Source organism: Chrysemys picta, chromosome 10, assembly GCF_011386835.1.
Source record: "Chrysemys picta bellii isolate R12L10 chromosome 10, ASM1138683v2, whole genome shotgun sequence".
Taxonomy (NCBI): Eukaryota; Metazoa; Chordata; order Testudines; family Emydidae; genus Chrysemys; species Chrysemys picta.
The window spans coordinates 36044680-36069622 of NC_088800.1; the positions used below are offsets into that span (position 1 = coordinate 36044680).

The window sequence follows — 24943 nt, forward strand, 5'->3', positions numbered from 1 at the left end:
AGGCTCGGACTTTGCCAGGAATGCTCCAGGCCCTCCTCTTCCTGTCCCTGCTCCACTCCAGGCCCACCTCTTCCCATCCCCACTACACCTCCTCTCCGGAGCATGCCACATCCCCCCCCACACACACACACACAAAGTCCTAAGCGCCACCAAACAGCAGTTGGGCGGCGCTTAGGAGTTTCTGGGAGGGAGGGGGAGAAGCGGAGACGCAGTGCTTCCCCGCTCCTGCCCCTCCCTCCCAGAAAGTCCTAAGCATGAAGTACTGGGAGGGAGGGGGGGGAGCGGAGAAGCCCCACGTCTCCACTCCTCCCCCTCCCTCCCAGAAAATCCTAAGTGCCGCTAAACAGCTGTTTGGCGGCACTTAGGACTTTCTGGGAGGGAGGGGGAGGAGCAGGGAAGCGCCGCATCTCCACTCCTCCCCCTCCCTCCCAGCACTTCCCTGCTGCCAAACAGCTGTTTGGCAGCGCTTAGGACTTTCTGGGAGGGAGGGGGAGGAGTGGAGATGCGGCGCTTCCCTGCTCCTTCCCCTCCCTCCCAGAAAGTCCTAAGTGCTGCCAAACAGCTGTTTGGCGGTGGGGGAAGCACTGGGAGGGAGGAGGAGGAGGCGGAGAAGGAACTTGTGCAATGCTCCCTTGTAAAGTCGCTGCTCTGCCACAGAATCTTACAAGCAGGCAGCCAAACAACGTTATAAGGGAGCATTGCACAACTTTAAACAAGCATGTTCCCTAATTGAACAGGGACATAACATTGAAACAACGTTAAGCGGGACGACATTAAATGAGGAGTTACTGTACTGAGGACTCCCAAATTCCAAAGGGAGGGAGTGCAGCCCTGTATGGTGAAGTACTGAGATCAAAGTTCAGGATCTGATTCAGGTTGTGAAGAACATCAAGAAAAACAGTAAAATTTGCATAGTCATCCTGAACAAAGTAAGCTGGCCTTAACTGTGACTCGGTGAAGATTTTCAAAGGCATAAATGGCAGGTAGGCGCCCATCTCCTATTGAAAGTCAAAGGGAGTTAGGTGCCTAAATGCTGATTGTACCTTTGAAACTCTCGCCCTTAGTCTACTATTTCCCTCATATAGATATTTCCTGCAGTTGTATTTAGGAGTCGATGTTAAAACGCGTAGGGTCTGGAATAGCTCTTCTCCTAGAAGCTGGTGCACAGCCACACTTTTCAAATGTTATTGGGACATGCAGAATACAAAGCAGAAAATGTTCTTAACCAGCCAGTTAGAGGATCTGTGATAAGTGCTGGAATAGATCTACATTAGTGCAAATGCATTTCAGCTCTAGTTTTGCCTGCAACTCAAGTGATGGTTCGCAGCTGGGGATCTAACATCCAAGGTTCAAACCCTGCTGATGACCCACATCGGGGGTCCTTGTGGTTGCAGGTGATCGAATTCCTTCTCCAAAAGAAATGCTATAGTTCAATCACAAATTGTTGGGTTTCATGGAGCAATTACTGAGTGAAATCCTATGGTCTGTGTTACACAGAAAGTCAGATCGGATGATCGTGATGATTTGTAACATCTCCTCTGATAAGCTAAACTGCTGCTGAATTTCTTCAAGCACTTGTCTGTTTTTTCCAGCATATGTGCTGCCAGTGAAAGTGGAGATGGAGATGGTGATTCACCAATATGAGAAGGCAAAGGTCATTCAAGATGAGCAGCTGGAAAGGCTAACCCAGATCTGCCAAGAACAAGGGGTAAAAATTCCATTATATTTTTATTTACATGTTGTCTTCACTGGAACGGGAAGAATGAATTTTAGTTCATGGAAACGTTTCTTTTGATCTGAGGTTTGGTGAAAGCTTTATTTTCACAAAAGCTAAATTCTGGGATATATTTGGCTTGATGGTGCCCAGGAGAAAGCATTTCACAAGGAAGCCTGTCATCCTTACTCAGGGAAATCTCCCATTCACTGGGAGTTTTAGTTGTGCAGAAAACACAGGGTCAGTTGTCAAGAGAGATGATAGGCTTATTTCTGGCACTCAGCCCAAGCCAGGCTGAAGCAAGAGACTGGAAGGGCACCACCCAAGCACAAGACAAAGGAAGACATACAGCCTAGAGGGATGGCAAAGTATCAGAAAACTAGAGCAAAGCCCTACAAATGCTCCCTTGCATGTATGGTTAAATACTGTCAAAACCTAGCATCCGTAGCCTGTGCTGTAATGGTTAGTACACCCGTATATCCAACAAAAATAAATGTTGCATTGCTCGATGGAGTAAATCCATGGAAACAGAATAGAGTCTCTCCTAGCTTCGAGGTGGCATCAGCTACAGTAAAAAATATATACTAAAGAAAAATGACAGCATACTAATCTCCTTTGTTTTCATATCTTGTATTCCTGCCAAACAAATGTCTCAGCTGTATATTATGAGGTAAATGCACTAATTTGCTGCAACACAAGACATTGACACAAGAACTGCATCCTCCCTTCATAAACGGACAGCTTCATAAGCAAGTGGAGAATAAGCTGTCAGCATTATAATAGTCACATTGACATTGTATGTAGTGTGTAATTGAGAAAACATATCTTAATGTTCTTTAACATCTAAAATTCTGTCCAGCTTCCGAACACCTGCTTTTACACCATTATTAACATTTTTAACTTTTGAAATGCAGACCTCTTCTTGGAGCTTGCTGTCTTGAAAGTTTGTGTTTGTATTTTTGAGCTAACGATGTGGATTTTGGACAGGAAAGTTCCAATAAAAAAAGGTTCCCCTACGATGGTAACATCTGGAAAAGACACATGCAAAGAGGAAAAAGCAGTATTCTTAAGTTTCAAAGCATCATATATAGATAGTGAGAGATTAAAAATATGGGGCAGATCCATAGCCAGAGTAATTTCCATAGGTCCAGCTGAGGATTTGCCCCATAGATGTGTGTGTGTGTGTGTGTGTGTGTGTGTGTGTGTGTGTGTGTGTGTGTGTGTGTGTGTGTAAAAGGGTCAGTTCTGAGCTGCTTATTCAGGCAAAACTCTCAGTGAATTTTCGCATGAGTTAGGAGCTCAGGTTTAGTCTAAAGAATCTGGACAAGAGAGAAGCAGGCGGACTAAAACCTGAGTACTGTTCCTGAAGTTTATATTTTGTGAGCAAGCTAGTGATTTGCATTGATTTACAAATTATTATAGACGGGTCTGGTAGCACTGCCTGTAGGTAAGGTTGCCTGACACTATCCATTGTAAGACGCTGTTTTCAGTTCTTATAATTTTGCCAAACATTAACCATAGGGACTGAAAATTTTCATTTCTGATGTCTGCCTCAGGCTGAATTTTTCTGGAAAATTTCACCCAAAATGGTTCAGCTGTTTCTCAAAACAAAGTTAGGGAAAATGTTATTTTGCTGATGTTAAAAAAATTCTGTCGGCCTTTTCTTGAGTGTCCCTCTAGTGCAGAGGTGGGCAAACTTCGGCCCACGGGACTGTCCTGCCCGGCCCCTGAGCTCCCGGCCCTCCATCCAGTCTTGCAACCCCAATTTGACCCTCGGGCCAAAAAGTTTGCCCATCCCTGCTCTAGTGCCCCTTGGCTTTGGAGCAAAAATTTCACATTTAGCAGGATGGTGGCCTGTGTGTCAGGGATGTGCTTTTTGCCATCACTGTGAAAATCTGCCCAAATTTGACCCAAGTTTTAAGCCTTTGAAAAATCACAGTTTACACATTATCCAAAAAGACTTGCTGGGGCTTTGCAGCTAAATTCCCTGAAGATTCCATCCACGCAGAGTACACTCCAGGCCAGGTCTGAGCAGGATTTGCCCTGGAATTATAACTCTGGTCTGCTGCAGGCTGAGTCCAGGCACCAGAACTGAGAGCAGAGAGACTGTCTCTCCTATGGTCTCAATACACCCTGTGCTAAGTCCAGTATCGGGGGTAGCCGTGTTAGGCTGTATCTACAAAAACAACAAGGAATCTGGTGGCACCTTAAAGACTAACAGATTTATTTGGGCATGAGCTTTCATGGGTAAAAACCTCACTTCTGTGCATCTGAAGAAGTGAGGTTTTTACCCACGAAAGCTTATGCCTAAATAAATCTGTTAGTCTTTAAGGTGCCACCAGACTCCTTGTTGTTTTTGTGCTAAGTCCAGGCAATGTGGAGGAGGAAGCTGCCTGATTCAAATGCTGAGGGGACAAGAGAAAAACCTGGGTAGAGGAGCAAGGGGAGTAAATTGAGACCAGGGTCTTGGGGATGAGGTAAGACTAAGACTGAAGGTGGCAGGAAAGTGGGAACCTGGAAGTTGAGCTGGGGAGAGTAGGACCAGTTGAGCAAGTAGACTTAGCCCTGGTCTACACTACGGGGTTAGGTAGAATTTAGCCACGTTGGGTCAATTTAAAAATGACTGCGTCCACACAACCAGCCCATTTCCGTCGACCTAAAGGGCTCTTAAAATCGACTTCTGTACTCCTCCCTGATGAGGGGAGTAGCGCTAAAATCGACCTTGCTGGGTTGAATTTGGGGTAGTGCGGATGCAAATTGATGGTATTGGCCTCCGGGAGTTATCCCAGAGTGCTCCATTGTGACCGCTCTGGACAGCACTTTGAACTCCGATGCACTAGCAGGTACACAGGAAAAGCCATGGGAACTTTTTAATTTCATTTCCTGTTTCGTCAGTGTGGCAAACTCAGCAGCACAGGTGACCATGCAGTCCCCCCAGAATCATAGAGCATAGAATGTTTCTATGCTCCCCCTATCATCTCCATCTCTGAGGTTATTGCAGATTAGAAGGCGAAAAAACCGCACTTGCAATGACATGTTTTCCGAGCTCATGCTGTCCTCCCGCACTGATAGAGCACAGCTTAATGCATGGAGATATTCAGTGGCAGAGGCCAGGAAAGAATTAAGTGAGCATGAAGAGCGGAGGCAGGACGCAATGCTGAGGCTAATGGAGGAGCAAATGGCCATGATGAAGTGTCTGTTGGGGGAGCAAATGGACGTGATGAAGCATCTGTTGGGGAAGCAAACGGACATGATGAAGCGTCTCATCCATTGGAGCTGCAGGAAAGCCAGCAAGAGCACAGACCCCCGCTGCATCCACTGTATAACCGCCTACCCTCCTCCCCATGTTCCATAGCCTCCTCACCCACATACTCAAGAACGTAGCGGGGGAGGCTCTGGGCACCCAGCCACTCCACTCCAGAGGATGACCCAAGCAACAGAAGGCTGTCATTCAAACAGTTTGATTTTTAGTGTGGCTACAATAAGCAATATGGCCTTGTCCTTCCCTCCTCCCCTACCCCACCTGGGTTACCTTGTCTGTTATCTTTTTTTTTTTTTTTTTTTTAAGAAAGAATGCATGATTTCAAAACAATAGTTACTTTATTTCGAAAGGGGAAGGGTGGTTGGCTTACAGGAAATTAAAATCAACAAAGGGGGTGGATTTGCATCAAGGAGAAACACACACAACTGTCACACCGAAGCCTGGCCAGTCATGAAACTGGTTTTCAAAGCCTCTCTGATGCGCAGCGCACCTTGCTGTGCTCTTCTAATCGCCCTGGTGTCTGGCTGCTCAAAATCGGACGCCAGGCGATTTGCCTCAACCTCCCACCCTGTCATAAACGTCTCCCCCTTACTCTCACAGATATTATGGAGCACACAGCAAGCAGCAATAACAATGGGAACGTTGGTTGCGCTGAGGTCTGACCAACAGCGCCAGTGAGCTTTTAAACATCCAAAGGCATATTCTACCACCATTCTGTACTTGCTCAGCCTATAGTTGAACTGCTCCTTACTACTGTCCAGGCTTCATGAACTGATCCCCGAGCAGGAGAGCAGAGTTGTAGCGGAAGCGGTGGACGAGGATGGTTAGCAGTTCCACTGCACCGTCTGCTGCCAGCAGCGCCCAGGAAGACCAGAACGGATCCCCTGAGCTCGTCGCTGGGGAGCAGGAGAGCAGAGTTGCAGCAGAAGCGGTGGAGCCGTACACCATGCCCTGGAGGTTGCTAGGAGCCGGGCAGGGAAGACGTTCCCAGAACCCCCAGCCAAGCTACATGTCCGACGAGGATGGTTAGCAGTCCTACTACACCGTCTGCTGCGAAGGCAAGGAGCTGCTGCTGTGTAACAATGCCAGCTGCTGCAGGTGTTTGTGTCAAATGCTTGGAGGTCTGGGTAGGGCAAGGTACCTCGGCGAAGGCAAAAGAGCAAGAGCCCTGGAACTGTTACATGTGTCAACCAGAGAAGTGCTATGGGGAGTTACAGCGCCGCCCAGACTGGAATGTACAGCTGCAAGACTTCACCAGCAACAAAGGAGAGGAATATGATGCACCTAAAATCTAAAAAGGCCCGCACATTTTCCAGAGTCACTACCCTTGATAACAGAACGTAAGTGATTGCATTGGCTACTTGGATCACAGCAGCCCCCACAGTAGACTTGCCCACAACAGCAACAGTGATGTTGAGCTGAGTGGGCTCCATGCTTGCCGTGGTATGGCGTTTGCATGGATAACCCAGGAAAAAAGGCGCGAAACGATTGTTTGCCATTGCTTTCACGGAGGGAGGGGTGACTGACGACATGTACCCAAAACCACCTGCGACAATGTTTTTGCCCCATCAGGCATTGGGAGCTTATCCCAGAATTCCAATGGGCGGCGGAGACTGTGGGAACTGTGGCGTAGCTACCCACAGTGCACCGCTCTGTAAATCGATGCTAGCCACGGTAGTGAGGACGCACTCCGCCGAATTAATGCGCTTAGTGTGGACATACACAATCGACTGTATAAAATCGATTTATAAAAATCAACTTCTATAAAATTGACCTAATTTCGTAGTGTAGACATACCGTAAGACTGAAAGTCAAGGTAGAAAGGAGACTGGGACAGCAAACCTCTGGTGTGAGAGGAAGGAAGTGGGGGAAGTGGAGAGAGACAGTGATTTTATAGATATGACATATTCTGTTTTAAAGAAAGTAAAATGGACAGATCACATTCTACCACATTGCACATAACATAGTAAGTTGTGTGTACAATTTATCTTTTGTAAATGTGTTATAGAATGGATCATAGAGCAGATGTAGCAGTGAAGTCTGTTTTTAAAAAATTAACAAACAGAAAATATACATCTGAGTATTGACTTGCTTTTTTAATTACATTTATTTTTATGGGCGGAAGTTTAAAGGGGAAAGGGAGATTGGCAGATGATCAGGGATCACATCTATAAAATACATATCCATTCTGGAATGACGTAAGAGACATACATTTGCAAATATAAAAAACTCTTTCCAGATGTTGAATTTTGGCTGGTCATAATATATATTTTATGAATTAAAGTACCATGCACTACTATTTTGACTTTTACAGTGTCCCACTGAAACTGTTTGAATTTCTGGTATTTTATTCAGTCCACACATGTTAGAAAAGCTACAATTAAAAGAGAAGGCAGTCGAGGTAGAAAGTATTAAAAATACTGACATGACATAACTACATTAGAACTCAGAATAATAAGTATTTATAAAATGGACTGGGTTAATCTATGCCCATTGTAATTTTGTAGTAAATATTATAACAAACACACTAAGTTGCAGGTGAAACAGTTTTATTAGACTGCCTTAAAATAAAAAAATAATCCAAAGCTTTCATTAATGTGCAAATTCCAATCAAGAAAGGTGTAGCTGTATCTTTGGTGTCAACTGTGAGGGAATTTCCATCCCACTACCAGTTCTGGTCATAGGTCATCAGTTTATGAACTTTCTTGCGTAACTTCCTGCTTAAGAATGCTTCAGCTTATGATCCAACCAAGACTGCAAATACAGTCATATCACAAGAGCTGCTTTTCTGTCAAACCATGTAGCATTGGATTTTTCATCATTATTAAAACCATAACTATGGAAGCTAAGATTTTTTTTTAACTTAGTAATTTGTAAAACAGCTGCTAGTTTAATGGCATGGCTATTTAGCTGGTAAAATTACCTATCAGAGAAATAACTTATGTTATCCTTTTGCAATAACTTTAATTTATTTCTAACTACCAGTCATTTTCCTAGGGAATGGCAGGCAGCCAAGGTCATCCTGTGTTTCATTCTGACCATAAATCATTAGTTTGCAACTGTTTCCTGATTTTTATTGTTACCAACAATGGCTAAACTAATGGAAATAAACATTGGATTGTATCCCAGTGGCAGATGAGTTTTAGGGCAGGGCATTCTGTACAGACAGCACTAATAGAATTGAGCAAAATTAATGCTAGTGCATTAGACACGAGCTAGTTTCTGGCTAAAGTGTTCATTGATCTCTCCAAGGCTCTGTCAATCATACTCCATTGCTGGACTGTTAAAGAGAAGTACCATATGATTCACTGCTAATTCTGTCCCTTCTTGATTCTTACATGAGAGTTATACAACAATAGACTGGATGGATGGCACTCTTTATAAATCCAGTCAGATAATGGCAGATGTTCCCTAGAGTTCCATATTGGTCTCTGTCATTTTGTCTGTTTATAAATAATTACCTAGTGCATTGCATTAAGTGGGGATATGCATTGTAATGCACTCTAATTCTTACTCTTTTGTTTACAGCCAAAGCATCACTAATTGTGTTATAGCAGCATGTACAACTAATTTTGCAAAAGGCAAGTTAGTTTAATTCTCCCAACAATGTAGTAACGAGCTTTACCTCCAAAATGTGCGATCTAGTTATGACTCCCTTTGTTAAATCCTTCAGAATGATTGGATAGTTTCAAAAGCCAATCAGAATTTGAAAGCAATTTCTCTTAAATCAGTGTAACTATCAACCAAATCACAGGCTTAAAAAATATTAAGAATCTTGAGACATTTAATGTTCTGGCTTAGAATTTGTTCAGCCAATGACATAATTGTTCAGTTACTATAGGCTGAAATGGTAAGAAATACTATGCCCAGTATCACACCAGAAAAAGAGTTCATAACAGAAGAAAGGAGTTGCCTAATCTCACAGAAAATGGCTTCAAACCCCTTTTCCTCAATAATGAGAGCACTAACGCTTCAGTCATGCACAAGACATTGATTTTATACACCTCAGCACATATAAATATGAAACCCATCCTTACTATAGCAAATCATATTTTAAATAATAGTGGAGACATAACAGATTATCCACATTGAGTGAGTTTAAGTTTGGCCAGTCTCCCTTTTACCTGTTTCAAAAGAGGCATATGACCCAAGTCCTATGAAAGTTCCAGAGGTACAGCTGAAAAAAGTCCTGCAAGTTTTGACTCTCAGACAGTGGGACAACAAGATAGATTCTACCAGGTCTAGAACAAATTGTAATCTACCTTGTATTTTCTGAAGTTACTGGAAACATGGTTCCTTTCTGAAGTTACTGGAACCCTGGTTCCTTTTAGATAAAAGTTTTTCTTAGATGATAAGTTGTTTGGTGCGGGAACCACGTTTTCTAGTGTGGGATTCCCCTCCCCCCCCAGCACTTAGGACAATAGGAGCCTGTTCTTGATTGCGGCCTTTGGATTCTACCACAATATAACTAGTTAAAACAATAAGCTGGTTTTACAACATACCTAGTTAAAGCAAGCCCAAAAATTAAGACATTTTGGAAAGCTGTTGGAGACTCCATAAGGGAGATAACAGGGTGTCAACTGTCAGATAACCCCTTAGTATTTATATTAACTAGGGTTACCATATTTTGTGCCTCCAAAAGGAGGAAACTCCACGGGGCCCCGGCCCCAGCCCCGCCCACGCCCACGCCCCAACTCCACCCCTTCCCCAAAGTCTCCGCCCCCTCTCCTGCTTCCCGCGAACATTTGATTCGCGGGAAGCCTGAAGCAGGTAAGGGGGGTGTGGGGGGAGGAGGCGCAGCCCAGTCTGGCCCCCCGGTGTCTCCAGCCTGGGTCGGCTCGGGTCCTGGGGTGCCGGCCCCGGGCCCGGCCCCTGGCCAAGCACCCCCGGCCCGCCCAGCACCGCCGGCCCGGCCCCCGGCCCGGCCCCGCTCCGCCAGCCCGGCCCCCGGCCCCGCTCCGGCCCCCGAGCCCCTGGCCCGTCCCCGCTCCGCCGGCCCGGCCCCCGAGCCCCCGGCCCGGCCCGGCACCGCTCCGCCGGCCCGTCCCCCGAGCCCCCGGCTCGGCACCGCCGGCCCGCATGTCCCGATTTTCCCGGACATGTCTGGCTTTTTGGGATTTCCCCCCGGACGGGGATTTGGAGCCCAAAAAGCCGGACATGTCCGGGAAAATCCGGACGTATGGTAACCCTATATTAACTTGTCTTGAAAACTCTGTATCTTATAAAAGCCATAAAGAATTGATCACTCCCAGTTGTTGTTACAATTACTACAGTAAAGTGGTGGAAGAGGAGTGACTGCCCTCTAAATCTATTGAGTGGATGTATGGGAAAAGTATGGGAAATTGTATCAAAAAGTATGGGAAATTGTGATACTAGAATACTTATCCCATCAAGGCAAAGGTTTAGAGGGGAGAAGCAAAAAAGATAATTACTTACAAATCTGATGGAAATTTTTGGAGTGTCCTGGAAGATGGTCATCACCCGCCATCATGCCTGATAGTTTGAGAACTTTTTTTGAAAACAAAGGAAGGGAGAAACCCCTTTAATAGTCAGTCACTCAAAATTAAGATAAAATAAGGAAGATAGATAGGAACCATCTCACTACTAGTCATAACCTTTATTTTTATTGGCTTGTTTATACTAGATAAACCTATTTTAATAAATCCTATAGCAGTATTCCAGCATCTTAAATGTCTTCTCTTAACTTAATTTTTTGTTGTGTTTTATACTTATGTAATCTCTCTAGATGAATAATTGGATGTAACTAATTTTAAAATGATCGTTTGGGTAGATCCCATTTGTGAGCTAAAATGATTAGAAGATGTCATGTCTCGTCCTTTATTTTTCCCTAAATATTTTAATAAATATCCATTTGTTTTTCATAGCAGTATTAGTTTATAATATCACTAAATGGTGATTTTCCCCCTCCCTTCTTTTCAAACGTGCTAACTTAAATTAATAGATTTTTTTTGTTTTGTAAACATTTTAAACAGAATTTCATGTATCTTATTTACTGTTGTCAGTAATCAGTTTAAGGGTTTGCATCTCAGTTGGCCAAACTGTATAGATTACCTTACATAAATAATGGACAAAGTGGGAGTGTCATAAAGATCATTAATACAACACACTCACTCTTCTGCCCTGGTGGTAGAAAAGCTGTAGCAGACAAATGGTAGCATTTTATGCCCACTTTCCACTGATGTAAATGACTGCACAAGTTTCATGGCAGTGATGAATGGGAAGTTAGATGCTGACAGTTCCAAATGCGAGGGGGAGGGAAGGGTGAGCCTACCTCAACTCTTTATAGCTGGATGGGTTTCAGTAAGTGTGAGATTCATCAGTATTTCTGCTATTAACTTCTACATTTCTGTGTCCTGTTGCTCAACACACATGCATTCCATTGAAGTAAATAGAACTATGCTGATTTACACTAGCTAAGCATCTGGTCCTCTAAGTGCATTCCTTTAACAGCCACTCTGATCCTCCATGTTTGTCTTTAGCCCAGCTGAACCAGCAGAGAGGTAAGAGTGAAAACAGGCCAAACAACCAGATCATATTTGCAAAGACCAATAAAAAGAGATTCACATATTGTTGGGGAAGTGTATAAGGCTTGTGTATGCTTCTCATGCCTCAAAAACAGGGGAGGGAAACTTTCCACACTACCTGAGACATCAAGTACAGATTTCTGAGGCAGATAAAACTAGATGCTTTGCAGAAATACATGGGTGCACACTTTAGCAGGGCTGGCAATGTGGTGTGTGGTTTTGTCCTTTGGCCATAAGATGGCAGTAAAGCCACTTCTGTTATTTTACTTTATCGACAATATTGCACTGTTCACCTGAATTACTGTTCTTCACTATCTTTGTGACTCCAGTTTCACTCACCAGTCAGAATATTTATCTTCAGCTAAGATATGAATTTTTCCAATTTAGGTTATAAAGATTTGCTTTGAGGAAGTGGAATTGTCTAGTGATTAGAGCACAGAAGTGGGAGTCTGGAGATCTGGTTTCTGTTTACATTTCTGCCACAGATTTGTTGTGTGACCTTGGGTCAGTTTCTGTGCCTCAGTTTCCCCATGTTTACTTATTGTAAATAGTTTAATCTGTTTGCTTTCTGAAAGAGCTCAAATTAAAGTTGGCTTTTGTTTTCCAGTCAATCATGAACAAGATTAAAAGAAAAAGAACAGCAATGCCATTGTAAATGTTCCCCATAATCTGTTTCTTGCCTATGATTTGTGTGTTTTTTTTAAAGATGAAATTTTGCGAGATTTTATTTCATTATTTTAGTTCATGTTCTTCTAAAGATTCAGTATTGAAAGTTGAAATTCTCTGTTATCCACCTGCTCATTGTAGTATCTAAGAATCTTTCTATAAATCTATCTATAAATTGTTGGTTCGTATCTGGCCCAAACTGGCATTTATGAAGAGTCATTATCACCATCTGGCTTTTGAAGTAGGAAGCTATTGTGAAAGGAGTTGGTGGTCCCTGTCCTGTTCTTTTTTCGGCTATGTCTACACTTACCAGCTTACAGTGGCACAGCTGTACCGGAGCAGCTGTGCCACTGTAAGATTGCTCGTGCGGCTGCTGTATGCCAACGGGCGAGAGCTCTCCCATCGACATCATAAAACCAGCTCAATGAGCAGCGATAGCTATGTTGGTGGGAAAATATCTCCCGCCAGCATAGCACTGTGCACACAAGCGCTTGTGCCAGCAAAACTAATGTCACTCAAGGGTGTGTTTTTTCACACCCCTGAGTGACAAAAGTTTTGCTGACATAAGTGCTAGTGTAGACATGGCCTTAAGTTAATAGGTAGCCACAAAAACACTACTGTCAATATGCTTGTTGGAAGTTTCAGTGGAGAGCTCAAGGACTGACAAGGGATAGAGACTAAATTACACTCTCACTCCTTACACGTGTGTCTTACAGGCCAAGTGCCCCTCCCCATACTGTGAGTAGAAGACTTCAGTCTCCAGGGCTGCCAATCTGGTATCTTTTTTTAGTATATGGAAGCTGTTGTCCATTTCCCACTCCAGTAATACATGAATCTCAACCTGGAAGAGCCACTTCTCTCTATAGCTGACCACTAATCCAGTGTTCATACTAAATTAATAGAGACCATTGCTTTGATAGCCTGACAATCATGCTGAATCATGGCTTTTCAACAGAGGACTCAGTGGAATGTACACTATAGAATGAACTGAGTCCTGCCTTACATGGAATGAACTAGGACTACCACATGTATAATCTGACAGCAAGATGGATTTGAGTCAGCATCTCGGAGAGGAAAGCCAGAACCAAATTCAATTAGCTAACGTGCCATTACACGCAAGTTTTTAAGAGCTAAGTTACTAATTTCCCTTCAGTTATAAAAGTGTAGTGACAGGTGCATTGCAGTGTGCCCACTGTAAGACTATCCTTTCGGCCATGCAAAGTCTTTTCAGATCTTTTAGTTAAGAGGCACAATGCTGGAAATGTGAAATGCATTAACCTATCACTTCACTAATTTCCTTTTCCCTCTCACTGTGTGTTATTAGAATTATATTGGTCACCACCATACGTCTCCATGTTTTGAAAGAGTTGCAACCCAATGCATTCCTTCCTCAGAATTGTGGTGGCTTAGGTGTAGGGGTTGTAATGCAGAAGAAGGAGTGAAGAAATCCTCAGCCCCCAAATGAGGATTCAGAGGACCCTTCCTGTCCCTGCCAGGAGGGAGATTTCTTTCTTGCATCACAGGAGGCATGTGTCTGTCAAACACAGGGAAATATCCTGGATCTGTCATTGAGATTGCTACTCCCTAGCTCTCTGCCTTTCGGTCATTGTCACTTTTATTGTATACAGTGCCGCCCAGGATAGGATGTAACGTATTCAAAAATAATAGCAATAATGGGTCAAATCCTGCCCCCTTCCCTGCAGTTCTAGAGGGCCTTGCCTGCAGCAGAACTGCTGTGGTTCAGTTATTTGAGGGAGGAGGTGTTGGGTGTAGAGGGGAGAATCTCCTCCATGGAATTCATCGGTGTAAAGTCCAGATATTAGAATTGTGTGTCAATAACAGGAATCACCCTGAATGATGGTTGAAATTAGGGTTACCATACGTCCGGATTTTCCCGGACATGTCCGGCTTTTGGGGGCTCAAATCCCCGTCCGGGGGGAAATCCCCAAAAGCCGGGCATGTCCGGGAAAATCGGGAGGGCTCGGTGGTGCTCAGCCGGGGCCGGCGGTGCGGGGCCGGGGGCATGGTGCCGGGCCGGGAACCAGGGGCGCAGTGCCGGGCCAGGGTCACAGTGCTGGGCCGGGCGCGGGGCCGGACAGGGAGCCGGGGGCGCGGTGCCGGGCCGGGAGCCGGGGAGCCGGGCCCGCGGGGAGCCGGTCAGCCGGGCCGGGAGCCGGGGAGCCGGGCCCGCGGGGAGCCGGTCAGCCGGGCCGGCGGGGAGCCGGGCCCGCGGGGAGCCGGTCAGCCGGGCCGGCGGGGAGCCGGGCCCGCGGGGAGCCGGGTCAGCCGGGCCCGCGGGGAGCCGGGCCCGCGGGGAGCCAGGGAGCCGGGCCCGCGGGGCCGGGAGCCGGGGGGTGCGCCGGGCCGCCGGGGGCCGGCAGTGCTGGGCGGGCCGGGGATGGTCGGCTGGGGCCGGCACCCCAGGGCCCGAGCCAACCCAGGCTGGAAACGCCGGGGGGCCAGCCTGGGCCGCGCCTCCTCCCCCCATACCCCCCTTACCTGCTTCAGGCTTCCCGCGAATCAAATATTCGCGGGAAGCAGGGGAGGGGGCGGAGACTTTGGGGAGGGGGCGGGGGTGTGGGCGGGGCTGGGGGCGGGGCCGGGGGCCGTGGAGTGTCCTCCATTTGGAGGCACAAAATATGGTAACCCTAGTTGAAATGATTATACAGTGAAACCTGTATTGGAGGTCACACTTATTAGACAATTTCTTCTCTTAAGAAACTGCCCCAAAGTGTATCTCCAAACCGAATTAATATAATTTCCCCCCACCTTTCTTAGAAGACCATCAACATCCAAGCAACCAAACAACAGGTTGGGTGCTAATCTAAACTCCACTTTTCTGGGGAATAATGATTTCCAGGTAGGGTTTACTTGTGTCACATTGTTTTATGTTGTTTTTCTCATAGTTTGAAATTAGGCAGTTGAGAGCCCACCTAGCTCAGCAAGATCTGGACCTAGCTGCTGAGAGGGAGGCTGCGCTGCAAGTACCCCACATGCTGAGTAAACAGAGCAGCAATAGATATAAGGTAGTGGCAACTGGAGACTCAGATGATGAAGCTACTGAGAATATCACCGAGTTACGACCACCACGAGGTGAGTGCTATGTATAGTGCCAATTGCTTCTGCTGTTCCCTTACATGGAATTGTTGAATTCACTGATTATTCTCATTTTACAAGTGAATTGATTACATTCCCTGGAGACTCCACTTCCCCATTTGCAAGGAAGCCAGGTCTGCTTCAAAGTGGCAGATGTTCTATTTGTGAACAAATTCCAGCCAGAGCCAATAAACTGACACTGGAAGAAGATGACTATGATGTTCTCCTTCATGGTTCTGATGCTTATATCCGACAAGCACTAAAGTGCAGCAGCCAAATCAGAATTGGCAAAGAATTTTTCGCTCAGTGATAAAAGCATGGAAATCAGGAGGAACATTAGAAAACATTATCAGCCTTGGGGCCACCCACATTTCTGTGATTTGAAGCAGGCATAGGGCAGTTTTGAACTGATGTCGCATCTCACATCTGCTTGTCTGTCTGTGGAGCAACCTGGTCTCAACGTATTTTTATTAATAGTCAAATAGTAATATTTACAGTGAAACACTCTTTATACGGATTTTTACAGTAACAAATTAAATATGTTGGGCCAGGTTTGTCCCTGATGTTGTCAGCACCATTACATCAGGGATTTATTTGATCTATTGTGCTAATGAGCCCAGTTTTTAAACATGGTCACCTAGGTTGAAGACCCTATTTCTCCAAATTACCAGACATATATAAACATACACACACACCTAATATGAATGTGTCTGATTTTAGTACCCAAATGCAGAATTATGCACCCTCACTTTGGTACCTAATTTTAAACATAGGCATCCATAGAAACCCTGCATCTTCTGTAGTATTCTGGGAGCTGTATAATATTCTGTGAACATTAACACTGGGTTACCAAACAGTAAAAACAAAGACGTATTCAGTGTGGGGAAGTGGTGAATAGCTACACACCTAAACTAAATCAGGAGATCTATCTAGCCTTCGCTGTTGTACAGGCTGTAGATATTACCTTTTTCCTGGTGTGAGCATGAATTTGGGAGACTAGCACTCTGACCTTCACATTAGTATGACCCATAACTGTGCACTGTATATTGCTAATGAAGGAGCGTAATGCCATGTGTCAACTTGCTGAAATGGAATAAGTAATATGTTCACCAAAAGTGTAGGTGCCTTTTCATGACATGAGCTGTGAATGTACAATTCACAATCAGGGCTGGCTCCCGCATTTCTGCCGCCTCAAGCAAAAAAAAAAAAAAAGTCACGAGTGGAGGCGGCAGTTCAGCAGCAGGTCCTTCGCTCCTAGAGGGAGTGAGGGACCTGCCGCCCCCAAATTGCCGCAGGTGCCGCCCCTCTCCCTTGGCCGCCCCAAGCACCTGCATGTTAAGCTGGTGCCTGGAGCCGGCCCTGTTCACAATGCACAGTTCTTGTTATGGAAACAGGATCTTGTTCACATGGCACTCTCACCATACATTCAAAGGCATAGAATGTGGCATTGTGATTGTTGGACGTGCATCAGGTGTTAAAGGTATCTCTAGCTCTTTTATCCCATTGTTTGTTACAACTGTTGTATGGCCCTGGTTATAAAAAGAGATCTGTACCAATTTTTGGAAGTCAGTATATTGCTAAAGAGTATTGGTTTTCATGAAGCAAGAGTATGAATATAAAGAGATGAATATATTTAGTTGACTTTGTCACTAGGAGAACATTTATTGGAGTTCATGTATTGCAGTAACGGCTCATACAGTGCATGACATGACTAAGCCTACTGCTGTTACTATCATGTCACCACAATGCTTGTTTTGTGACTGTCTTGCTGACAAGGTGGCAGTGAGGCACTTTAATCTTTGGGACACACCAGTCGCCATGCTTATCCAGCATGTCGTCCTATTGCCCAGTAGGGATGTGCAAGTGGCCAGACACTTAAAGTGAAGCTCACTTCGTGATTATAGACTTCATAGTCAAAAGGTAGCTCAAAACGCTATAGATGACTTGGGTGCAACGCTGTGCTTGGATGAAAGCAGCTATGAAAACTGAGGATGCAAGAACTGGAGCAATATATGCTGTGGGAAAAGTTCTGTTTTTCTTTTACATGTCTAAGCTGCAAAGCTATGGGGTATGAAGTACTGGTGGTACAGTGGGCCTGTGACCTATTCTGTTGGCTTAGAGGAAGACAGGTAAACGGGACTGTGGAGTACTAGCAGATATATTAGCCGAGGTCCCCTTCTAGCATTCCAGGGACTGGAATCTTACCTATCTGGTACTTATCTGTACAATATAGGGCAGGGTTTTATTCTCCATCTGGACCTAATAGAAGCAGCTGTTCCATAACATTTCTACCACATGAGGATATAACCCACATAATGATGTTAAAGCTGATGAAACAAACTTTTGTACTGGATTTTTTTTTTTTCAAAATTTCAAAAGATTTGGGAGAATAGAATCATAGAATCATAAATTGTAGGACTGGAATGGACCTCAAGAGGTCTTCCAGTCAAGTCCCCTGCACTCAAGGCAGGACTAACTATTATGTAGACCATCCCTAGCAGGTGTTTGTCTAACCTACTCCTAAAAATCTCCAATGACAGAGATGCAACAACCTCCGTAGGTTTATTCCAATTTATTCCAGTGCTTAACTACCCTGACAGGAAGTTTTTCCTACTGTCCAGCCTAAACCACCCTTCCTGCAATTTAAGCCCATTGCTTCTTGTCCTGTCCTGAGAGGTTAAAGAGGACACTTTTTCTCTCTCCTCCTTGTAACAACCTTTTATGTATTTGAAAACTGTTATCATGTCTCCTCTCAGTCTTCTCTTCTCCAGACTAAACAAACCCAATTTTTTCAATCTTCCGTCGTAGGTCATGTTTTCTAGACCTTTAATCATTTTTGTTGCTCTTCTCAGAATTCTCTCCAATTCATCTGCATCTTTCCCGAAATGTGGCACCCAGAACTGAACACAATACTCCATTTGAAGTAAATCAGTTCGGAGTATAGTAGAACACTCATGCTAATACATCCCAGAACGATGTTTGCTTTTTTTGCAACAATGTTACACTGTTGACTCATATTTAGCTTGAGATCCAGTATGACCCCCAGATCCCTTTCCGCAGTACTCCTTCCTAGGCAGTCATTTCCCATTTTGTATGTGTGCAACTGATTGTTCCTTCCTAAGTGGAGTACTTTGCATTTGTCCTTATTGAATTTCAGCCTATTTACTTCAGACCATTTCTCCAGTTTGTCCAGATCATTTTGAATTTTAATCCTGTCCTCCAAAGCACTTGCAACCCCTTCCAGCTTGGTATCGTCCACAAACTTTATAAGTATCAGAGGGGTAGCCGTGTTAGTCTGAATCTGTAAAAAGCAACAGAGGGTCCTGTGGCACCTTTGAGACTAACAGAAGTACTGGGAGCATAAGCTTTCGTGGGTCAGAACCTCACTTCTTCAGATGCAAGTAATGGAAATCTCCAGAGGCAGGTATATATCAGTGTGGAGATTACGAGGTTAGTTCAATCAGGGAGGGTGAGGTGCTCTGCTAGCAGTTGAGGTGTGAACACCAAGGGAGGAGAAACTGTTTCTGTAGTTGGATAGCCATTCACAGTCTTTGTTTAATCCTGATCTGATGGTGTCAAATTTGCAGATGAACTGAAGCTCAGCAGTTTCTCTTTGGAGTCTGGTCCTGAAGTTTTTTTGCTGTAAGATGGCTACCTTAACATCTGCCAGGGAGGTTGAAGTGTTCTCCTACAGGTTTTTGTATATTGCCATTCCTGATATCTGACTTGTGTCCATTTATCCTCTTGCGTAGTGACTGTCCAGTTTGGCCAATGTACATAGCAGAGGGGCATTGCTGGCATATGATGGCATATATAACATTGGTGGACGTGCAGGTGAATGAGCCGGTGATGTTGTAGCTGATCTGGTTAGGTCCAGTGATGGTGTTGCTGGTGTAGATATGTGGGCAGAGTTGGCATCGAGGTTTGTTGCATGGGTTGGTTCCTGAGTTAGAGTTGTTATGGTGCGATGCGTGGTTGCTGGTGAGAATATGCTTAAGGTTGGCAGGTTGTCTGTGGGCGAGGACTGGCCTGCCTCCCAAGGTCTGTGAAAGTGAGGGATCATTGTCCAGGATGGGTTGTAGATCACTGATGATGCGTTGGAGAGGTTTAAGCTGAGGACTGTAGGTGATGGCCAGTGGAGTTCTGTTGGTTTCTCTTCTGGGCCTGTCTTGTAGCAGGAGTCTTCTGGGTACACGTCTGGCTCTGTTGATTTGTTTCTTTATTTCCTTGTGTGGGTATCGTAGTTTTGAGAATGCTTGGTGAAGATCTTGTAGGTGTTGGTCTCTGTCTGAGGGGTTGGAGCAGATGCGATTGTACCTCAGTGCTTGGCTGTAGATGATGGATCGTGTGGTGTGACCGGGGTGGAAGCTGGAGGCATGAAGGTAGGCGTAGCGGTCGGTGGGTTTTCGGTATAAGGTGGTGTTAATGTGGCCATCGCTTATTTGTACGGTGGTGTCCAGGAAGTGGCCCTTCCGTGTAGATTGGTCCAGGCTGAGGTTGATGGTGGGGTGGAAGCTGTTGAAAGCATGGTGGAATTCTTCCAGGGCCTCCTTCCCATGGGTCCAGATGATGAAGATGTCATCAATATAGCGTAGGTAGAGAAGGGGCATGAGTGGACGAGAGCTGAGGAAGCGTTGTTCCAGGTCAGCCATAAAAATGTTGGCATATTGTGGGGCCATGCGGGTGCCCATAGCGGTGCCACTGGTCTGGAGGTATATATTGTCACCAAATTTGAAATAATTGTGCGTGAGGATAAAGTCACAGAGCTCAGCAATAAGTTGTGCTGTGTCATCATCAGGGATACTGTTCCTGACAACTTGTATTCCATCTGTATGTGGGATGTTTGTGTAGAGAGCCTCTACATCCATGGTGGCTAGGATGGTGTTTTCTGGGAGGTCACCAATGCATTGTAGTTTCCTCAGGAAATCTGTGGTGTCACGGAGATAGCTGGGAGTGCTGGTGGCGTAGGGTCTGAGTAGGGAATCCACATATCCAGACAGTCCTTCAGTGAGAGTGCCAATGCCCGAGATGATGGGGCGTCCAGGATTTCCAGGTTTGTGGATCTTAGGTAGTAGATAGAATAACCCCGGTCGGGGCTCTAAGGGTATGTTGATTTGTTCCTGTGTTAGTGTAGGGAGTGTCCTGAGTAGATGGTGCAGTTTCTTAGTGTATTCCTCAGTGGGATCTGAGGAAAGCGGCCTGTAGAATTTGGTATTGGAGAGTTGTCTGGCAGCCTCCTTCTGGTAGTCAGACCTGTTCATGATGACAACAGCACCTCCTTTATCAGCCTCTTTGATGATAATGTCAGGGTGGTTTCTGAGGCTGTGGATGGCATTGCGTTCTGCACGACTTAGGTTATGAGGCAAACGATGTTGTTTTTCCACAATTTCTGCCTGTGCACGTCGGCGGAAGCATTCTATGTATAGGTCCAGACTGTCATTTCGACCCTCAGGAGGAGTCCATGTGGAGTTCTTCTTCCTGTGTTGTTGGTGGGAGGGTATCTGTGTATCAGTGCGCTGTTCAGTGTTATCATGAAAGTATTCTTTGAGTCGGAGGCGGCGAAAGTAGGCTTCCAGATCACCACAGAACTGTATCATGTTCGTGGAGGTGCTGGGGCAAAAGGAGAGTCCCCGAGATAGGACAGACTCTTCTGCTGGGTTGAGTGTGTAGCTGGATAAATTGACGATATTGCTGGGTGAGTTCGGGGTACCCCTGTTGTGGCCCCATGTGGCAGGTAGGATTTTAGACAGCTTACGGTCCTTTTTCCTTTGTAGAGAGGTGAGGTGTGTAATGTAGATCTCCTGTCTTATTTTAGTAAAGTCCATTTGTGTGGAGGGTTGGTTATTTATGAAAGTCTCCAGGTTGGAGAGCTCTTTCTTGATGTTTTTCTGTTTGCTGTATAGGATGCTGATCAGGTGGTTCCTCAGTTTCTTTGATAACGTATGGCATAATCTCTCACTGTGGTCTGTGCAGTATGTAGATAGCAATGGATTTTTCACCTTCAGTCCATTTGGTATGATGTCCATCCGTTTGCATTTGGAAAGGAAGATGATATCTGTCTGTATTTGTGCAAGTTTCTTCATGAGGTTGATAGATTTCTAACTTTATAAGTGTACTCTCTATGCCCTTATCTAAATCATTGATGAAGATATTGAACAGAACCTGACCCCGAACTGATCCCTGCGGGACCTCACTTGATATGCCTTCCAGCATGACTGTGAACCACTGATAACTACTGTCTGTGAATAGTTTCCAAGCAGTTATGCACCCACCTTATAGTAGCTCCATCTAGGTTGCATTTTCCTAGTTCATTTATTACAAGGTTATGCGAGACAGTATCAAAAGCCTTACTAAAGTTAACATATACCACATCTACTGCTTCCCCCTCCCCTCCATCCACAAGGCTTATTACCCTATGAAAGAAAGCTATTGGGTTTATTTGACATGATTTGTTCTTGACAAATCCTTGCTGACTGTTACTTATCACCTTATTATCTTCTGTGTGTTTAATTTCTTAATTATTTGCTCCATTATCTTTCCGGGTACTGAAGTTAAGCTGACTAGTCTGTAATTCACCAGCTTGTCCTTATTCCCCTTTTCATAGATTGGCACTATATTTGCCCTTTTCCAGTCCTCTAGAATCTCTCCCATCTTCCATGACTTTTTGAAGATAATCGCTAATGGCTCAGATATCTGTCAGCTCCTTGAGTATTCTGGGATGTATTTCATCAGGCCCTGGTGACTTGAAGTCATCTATCTTGTCTAAGTAATTTTTAACTTGTTCTTTCTCTATTTTAGCCTCTGATCCTACCTCATTTTCACTGGCATTCATTAAGTTAGAAGTCCAATCGCTACTAAACATTTTGGTGAAAACTGAAACAAAAATGTCATTTAACATTTCTGCCATTTCCACATTTTCTGTTATTGTTTTCCTCCCTCATTGAGTAACGGGCCTACGCTGGCTTTGGTCTTCCTCTTGCTTCTAATGTATTTGTAGAATGTTTACCCTTTATATCTCTATCTAGTTTAATCTCGTTTTGTGCATTGGCCTTTCTAATTTTGTACCTACATACTTGTGTTGTTTGTTTATATTCATCCTTTGTAATTTGACCTAGTTTCCACTTTTTGTGGGACTCTTTTTTGAGTTTCAGATCATTGAAGATCTCCTGGTTAAGCCAGGGTAGTCTCTTACCATACTTCCTATCTTTCTTACACAGTGAGACCATTTGCTCTTGTGCCCTTAATAATGTTTCTTTGAAAAACTGCCAACTCTCTTGAACTGTTTTTCCCCTTAGATTTGCTTCCCATGGAATCTTTCCTACCAGCTCCCGAGTTTGCTATAGTCTGCCTTCTTGAAATCTATTAACTTTATTGTGAATATATGGACATCAATTGCTTATACCAGTTCAAATCTCTTTTCTTCTTTCTCCATGTGCTTTTTAGACCCCCTCTGGCATTTTGCCTGATAATTTTAGTGGGATGGTCACTAACTCTAGAAGGGAGAATTGCAATACTAATCCATTTCAATTAGAAACCTTCTTTCAGTCAAATTACACAGAATTCAGTATGCATAGGGTTTTAACTTAAAGGCCCAAAAGAGCTCCCAAAACTTGTCAAATAATTCTCTGTTCTTTGCTAAATATTAAATTAGTAACAATGAAACAAGTTAAATATTTTGGCGTTTTGGTTTTTGTTCTTTCTTTTTACTAATTTGCAATTATGATAATAATTTATCCATATGTCACCCACCCAAATCAGTGGGTGGGAGAAATTGATGGGGATAGCGAAGGGAGGGAAACATTTACCAGGGGACAATAGGTAGCTCCTTCCCCTCGGAGTCTCTGGCACCCATTGGCCAGCGGAACGGAGAGGGGTGCTGATTGGCCAGCATTCCCCAGCTCCCAGGATTTAACCCAGCACAGGGACCATGTGGAGCCTCTTTCAGCTCCGTTCCAGCAGCCCACCCTATTCACCAGAACTAGGAACGGGAACCCAGCCTGACAGATGCTATGAGTCTAGCTGTTGCCTGTTTATGAGGTCAGGAAGGATTTTTTTCTCCCATGGGCCAGTTGTGGAGGACCATGGAGTTTTTTGCCTTCCTCACAGCACCTTCGAGCCACAGTGGGTTAAGTATGAATGAGCATAGTACCTAACTGTTGGTGTTTATGCGTCGCAACTTGCGGCCATTTTCCAATACGGTTAAGAGAATAAAATGAATGGTTACCAGACATAGGAGAGCTGGGATTTTGGTGATGGGCCTTGGGCTCACGTGATAGGGTCAGACCTTGTAGCCCTTCCAGGCTGAGGTTCCCACCCTGCTGCACCTGCTGTCCCCCTCATGAGAGGAAGGGTGCTGGAGTCAGAGAATGCTGAGTCCTTGAGGGTAGGCTGAGGAGAGTCTACCCCACATTATGGGTTATATGGTAATGAGTCCTGTAACCCCTGCACTGGAACTAATTAAATGCCTGATATAGGAGAATATGGATGATGGGCAGTAGCACCCCTCTCTTATGTTAAAGTTTAATAAAAAGTTGTGGACTGCCACTTAATTCCATGCCTGGATCTGGCCTCATTTTGCTGCTGTATCTACATCAATAACTATTTGAGCTTTCAAATTGTATTTAGAAAAAACAGAAAGTGGATTGTTTGTATGCTGCCCCATAAATGGATTTCCTCCTTTTTGTCCAATTTCAGAGGTTTCCCCAGGAGGATACTTTATAATTTATGCATATGTTCCTTGAGGGTTACATTTGGAACTGAAAAAAGTTGTGCATGGTATAAATACAATTGCTTAAATTATAGTGACTTCAAATAGATTGCAATGTGTCTTATAGATATTAATGCTTGTTACTGAAACCTTGAAAACATACATTTAGCAAATAATAAAAAATGATTGCTACTTTACGTTTTCTATTCCTGAATATCATACTGTTATGTTAGAATTAAGAGGTCTTGTTGGAAATCTACAGTTAATCTCTGATGTCAAGGGAATCAACTGAAAATGTAAAGGAAAGATTTTCATTATGAATCCTATATTGTGTACAAAAAACGATGTTAAAATAAGATTTCAAGTATTTGACTTTGTAACCTAAAGTTGGAAACACCATTTTTGAGGTTGCCCAGTGCACTGAATGAAGTAGGGGTCCTATGGAAAAATAGTGTGTGATTATGTAATTAAAAACTGTGTCATAAGCTTATGCACAAGGGGGCCAAATTAAGGTTGCACACGTAATGGTAAATCTGACATTTACTACCTTTCAAGTGCTAAACTTTGCAAGCTTAAATAACATTATTTTAATGTCGTTTTTATAGATTTAATTTTCTACATTATTTTTTTAAAAAGAAAGAGGTTAAACCAAATCCTGTTATGCACAAATGTAACAACTCTCCTCCAATCATGCATCATCAACAAGATTTGAATCCTGAACCTTCAGTTTTGCTGCACAAATTACGTATTAGCCGGCAGCTGGAGAAGGCTGTTATTCCGGAGAGGATGGGTAGGCCACTGGGACCATGTGCCCATCTAGGTGTGTCTGTAGAGAACCCAGCCCAATCCTGTTCCCCTTCCCCCCAACTGCTCCAATATCTCCCAGGCATTCCCAGTATAATCTGTGCTACTACTGTTGTTGCTTTGTCAGTTATTGTTTTGGCATGCTGCCA

General features: G+C 44.4%; 1 protein-coding gene across 10 annotated transcripts in view; it reads left to right on the forward strand.

The window, feature by feature from the left end:
* TMEM266 (transmembrane protein 266) overlaps window positions 1-24943 on the forward strand; it is a 129463-nt gene that overhangs the window by 86083 nt on the left and 18437 nt on the right. For all 10 annotated transcript variants that reach the window (XM_065558381.1, XM_065558388.1, XM_065558380.1 and 7 more), the window contains 2 exons: window positions 1593-1708; window positions 15094-15280. In XM_065558381.1, coding sequence (XP_065414453.1) covers window positions 1593-1708; window positions 15094-15280 — 303 coding nt within the window. The remainder of the gene's footprint in view (window positions 1-1592; window positions 1709-15093; window positions 15281-24943) is intronic.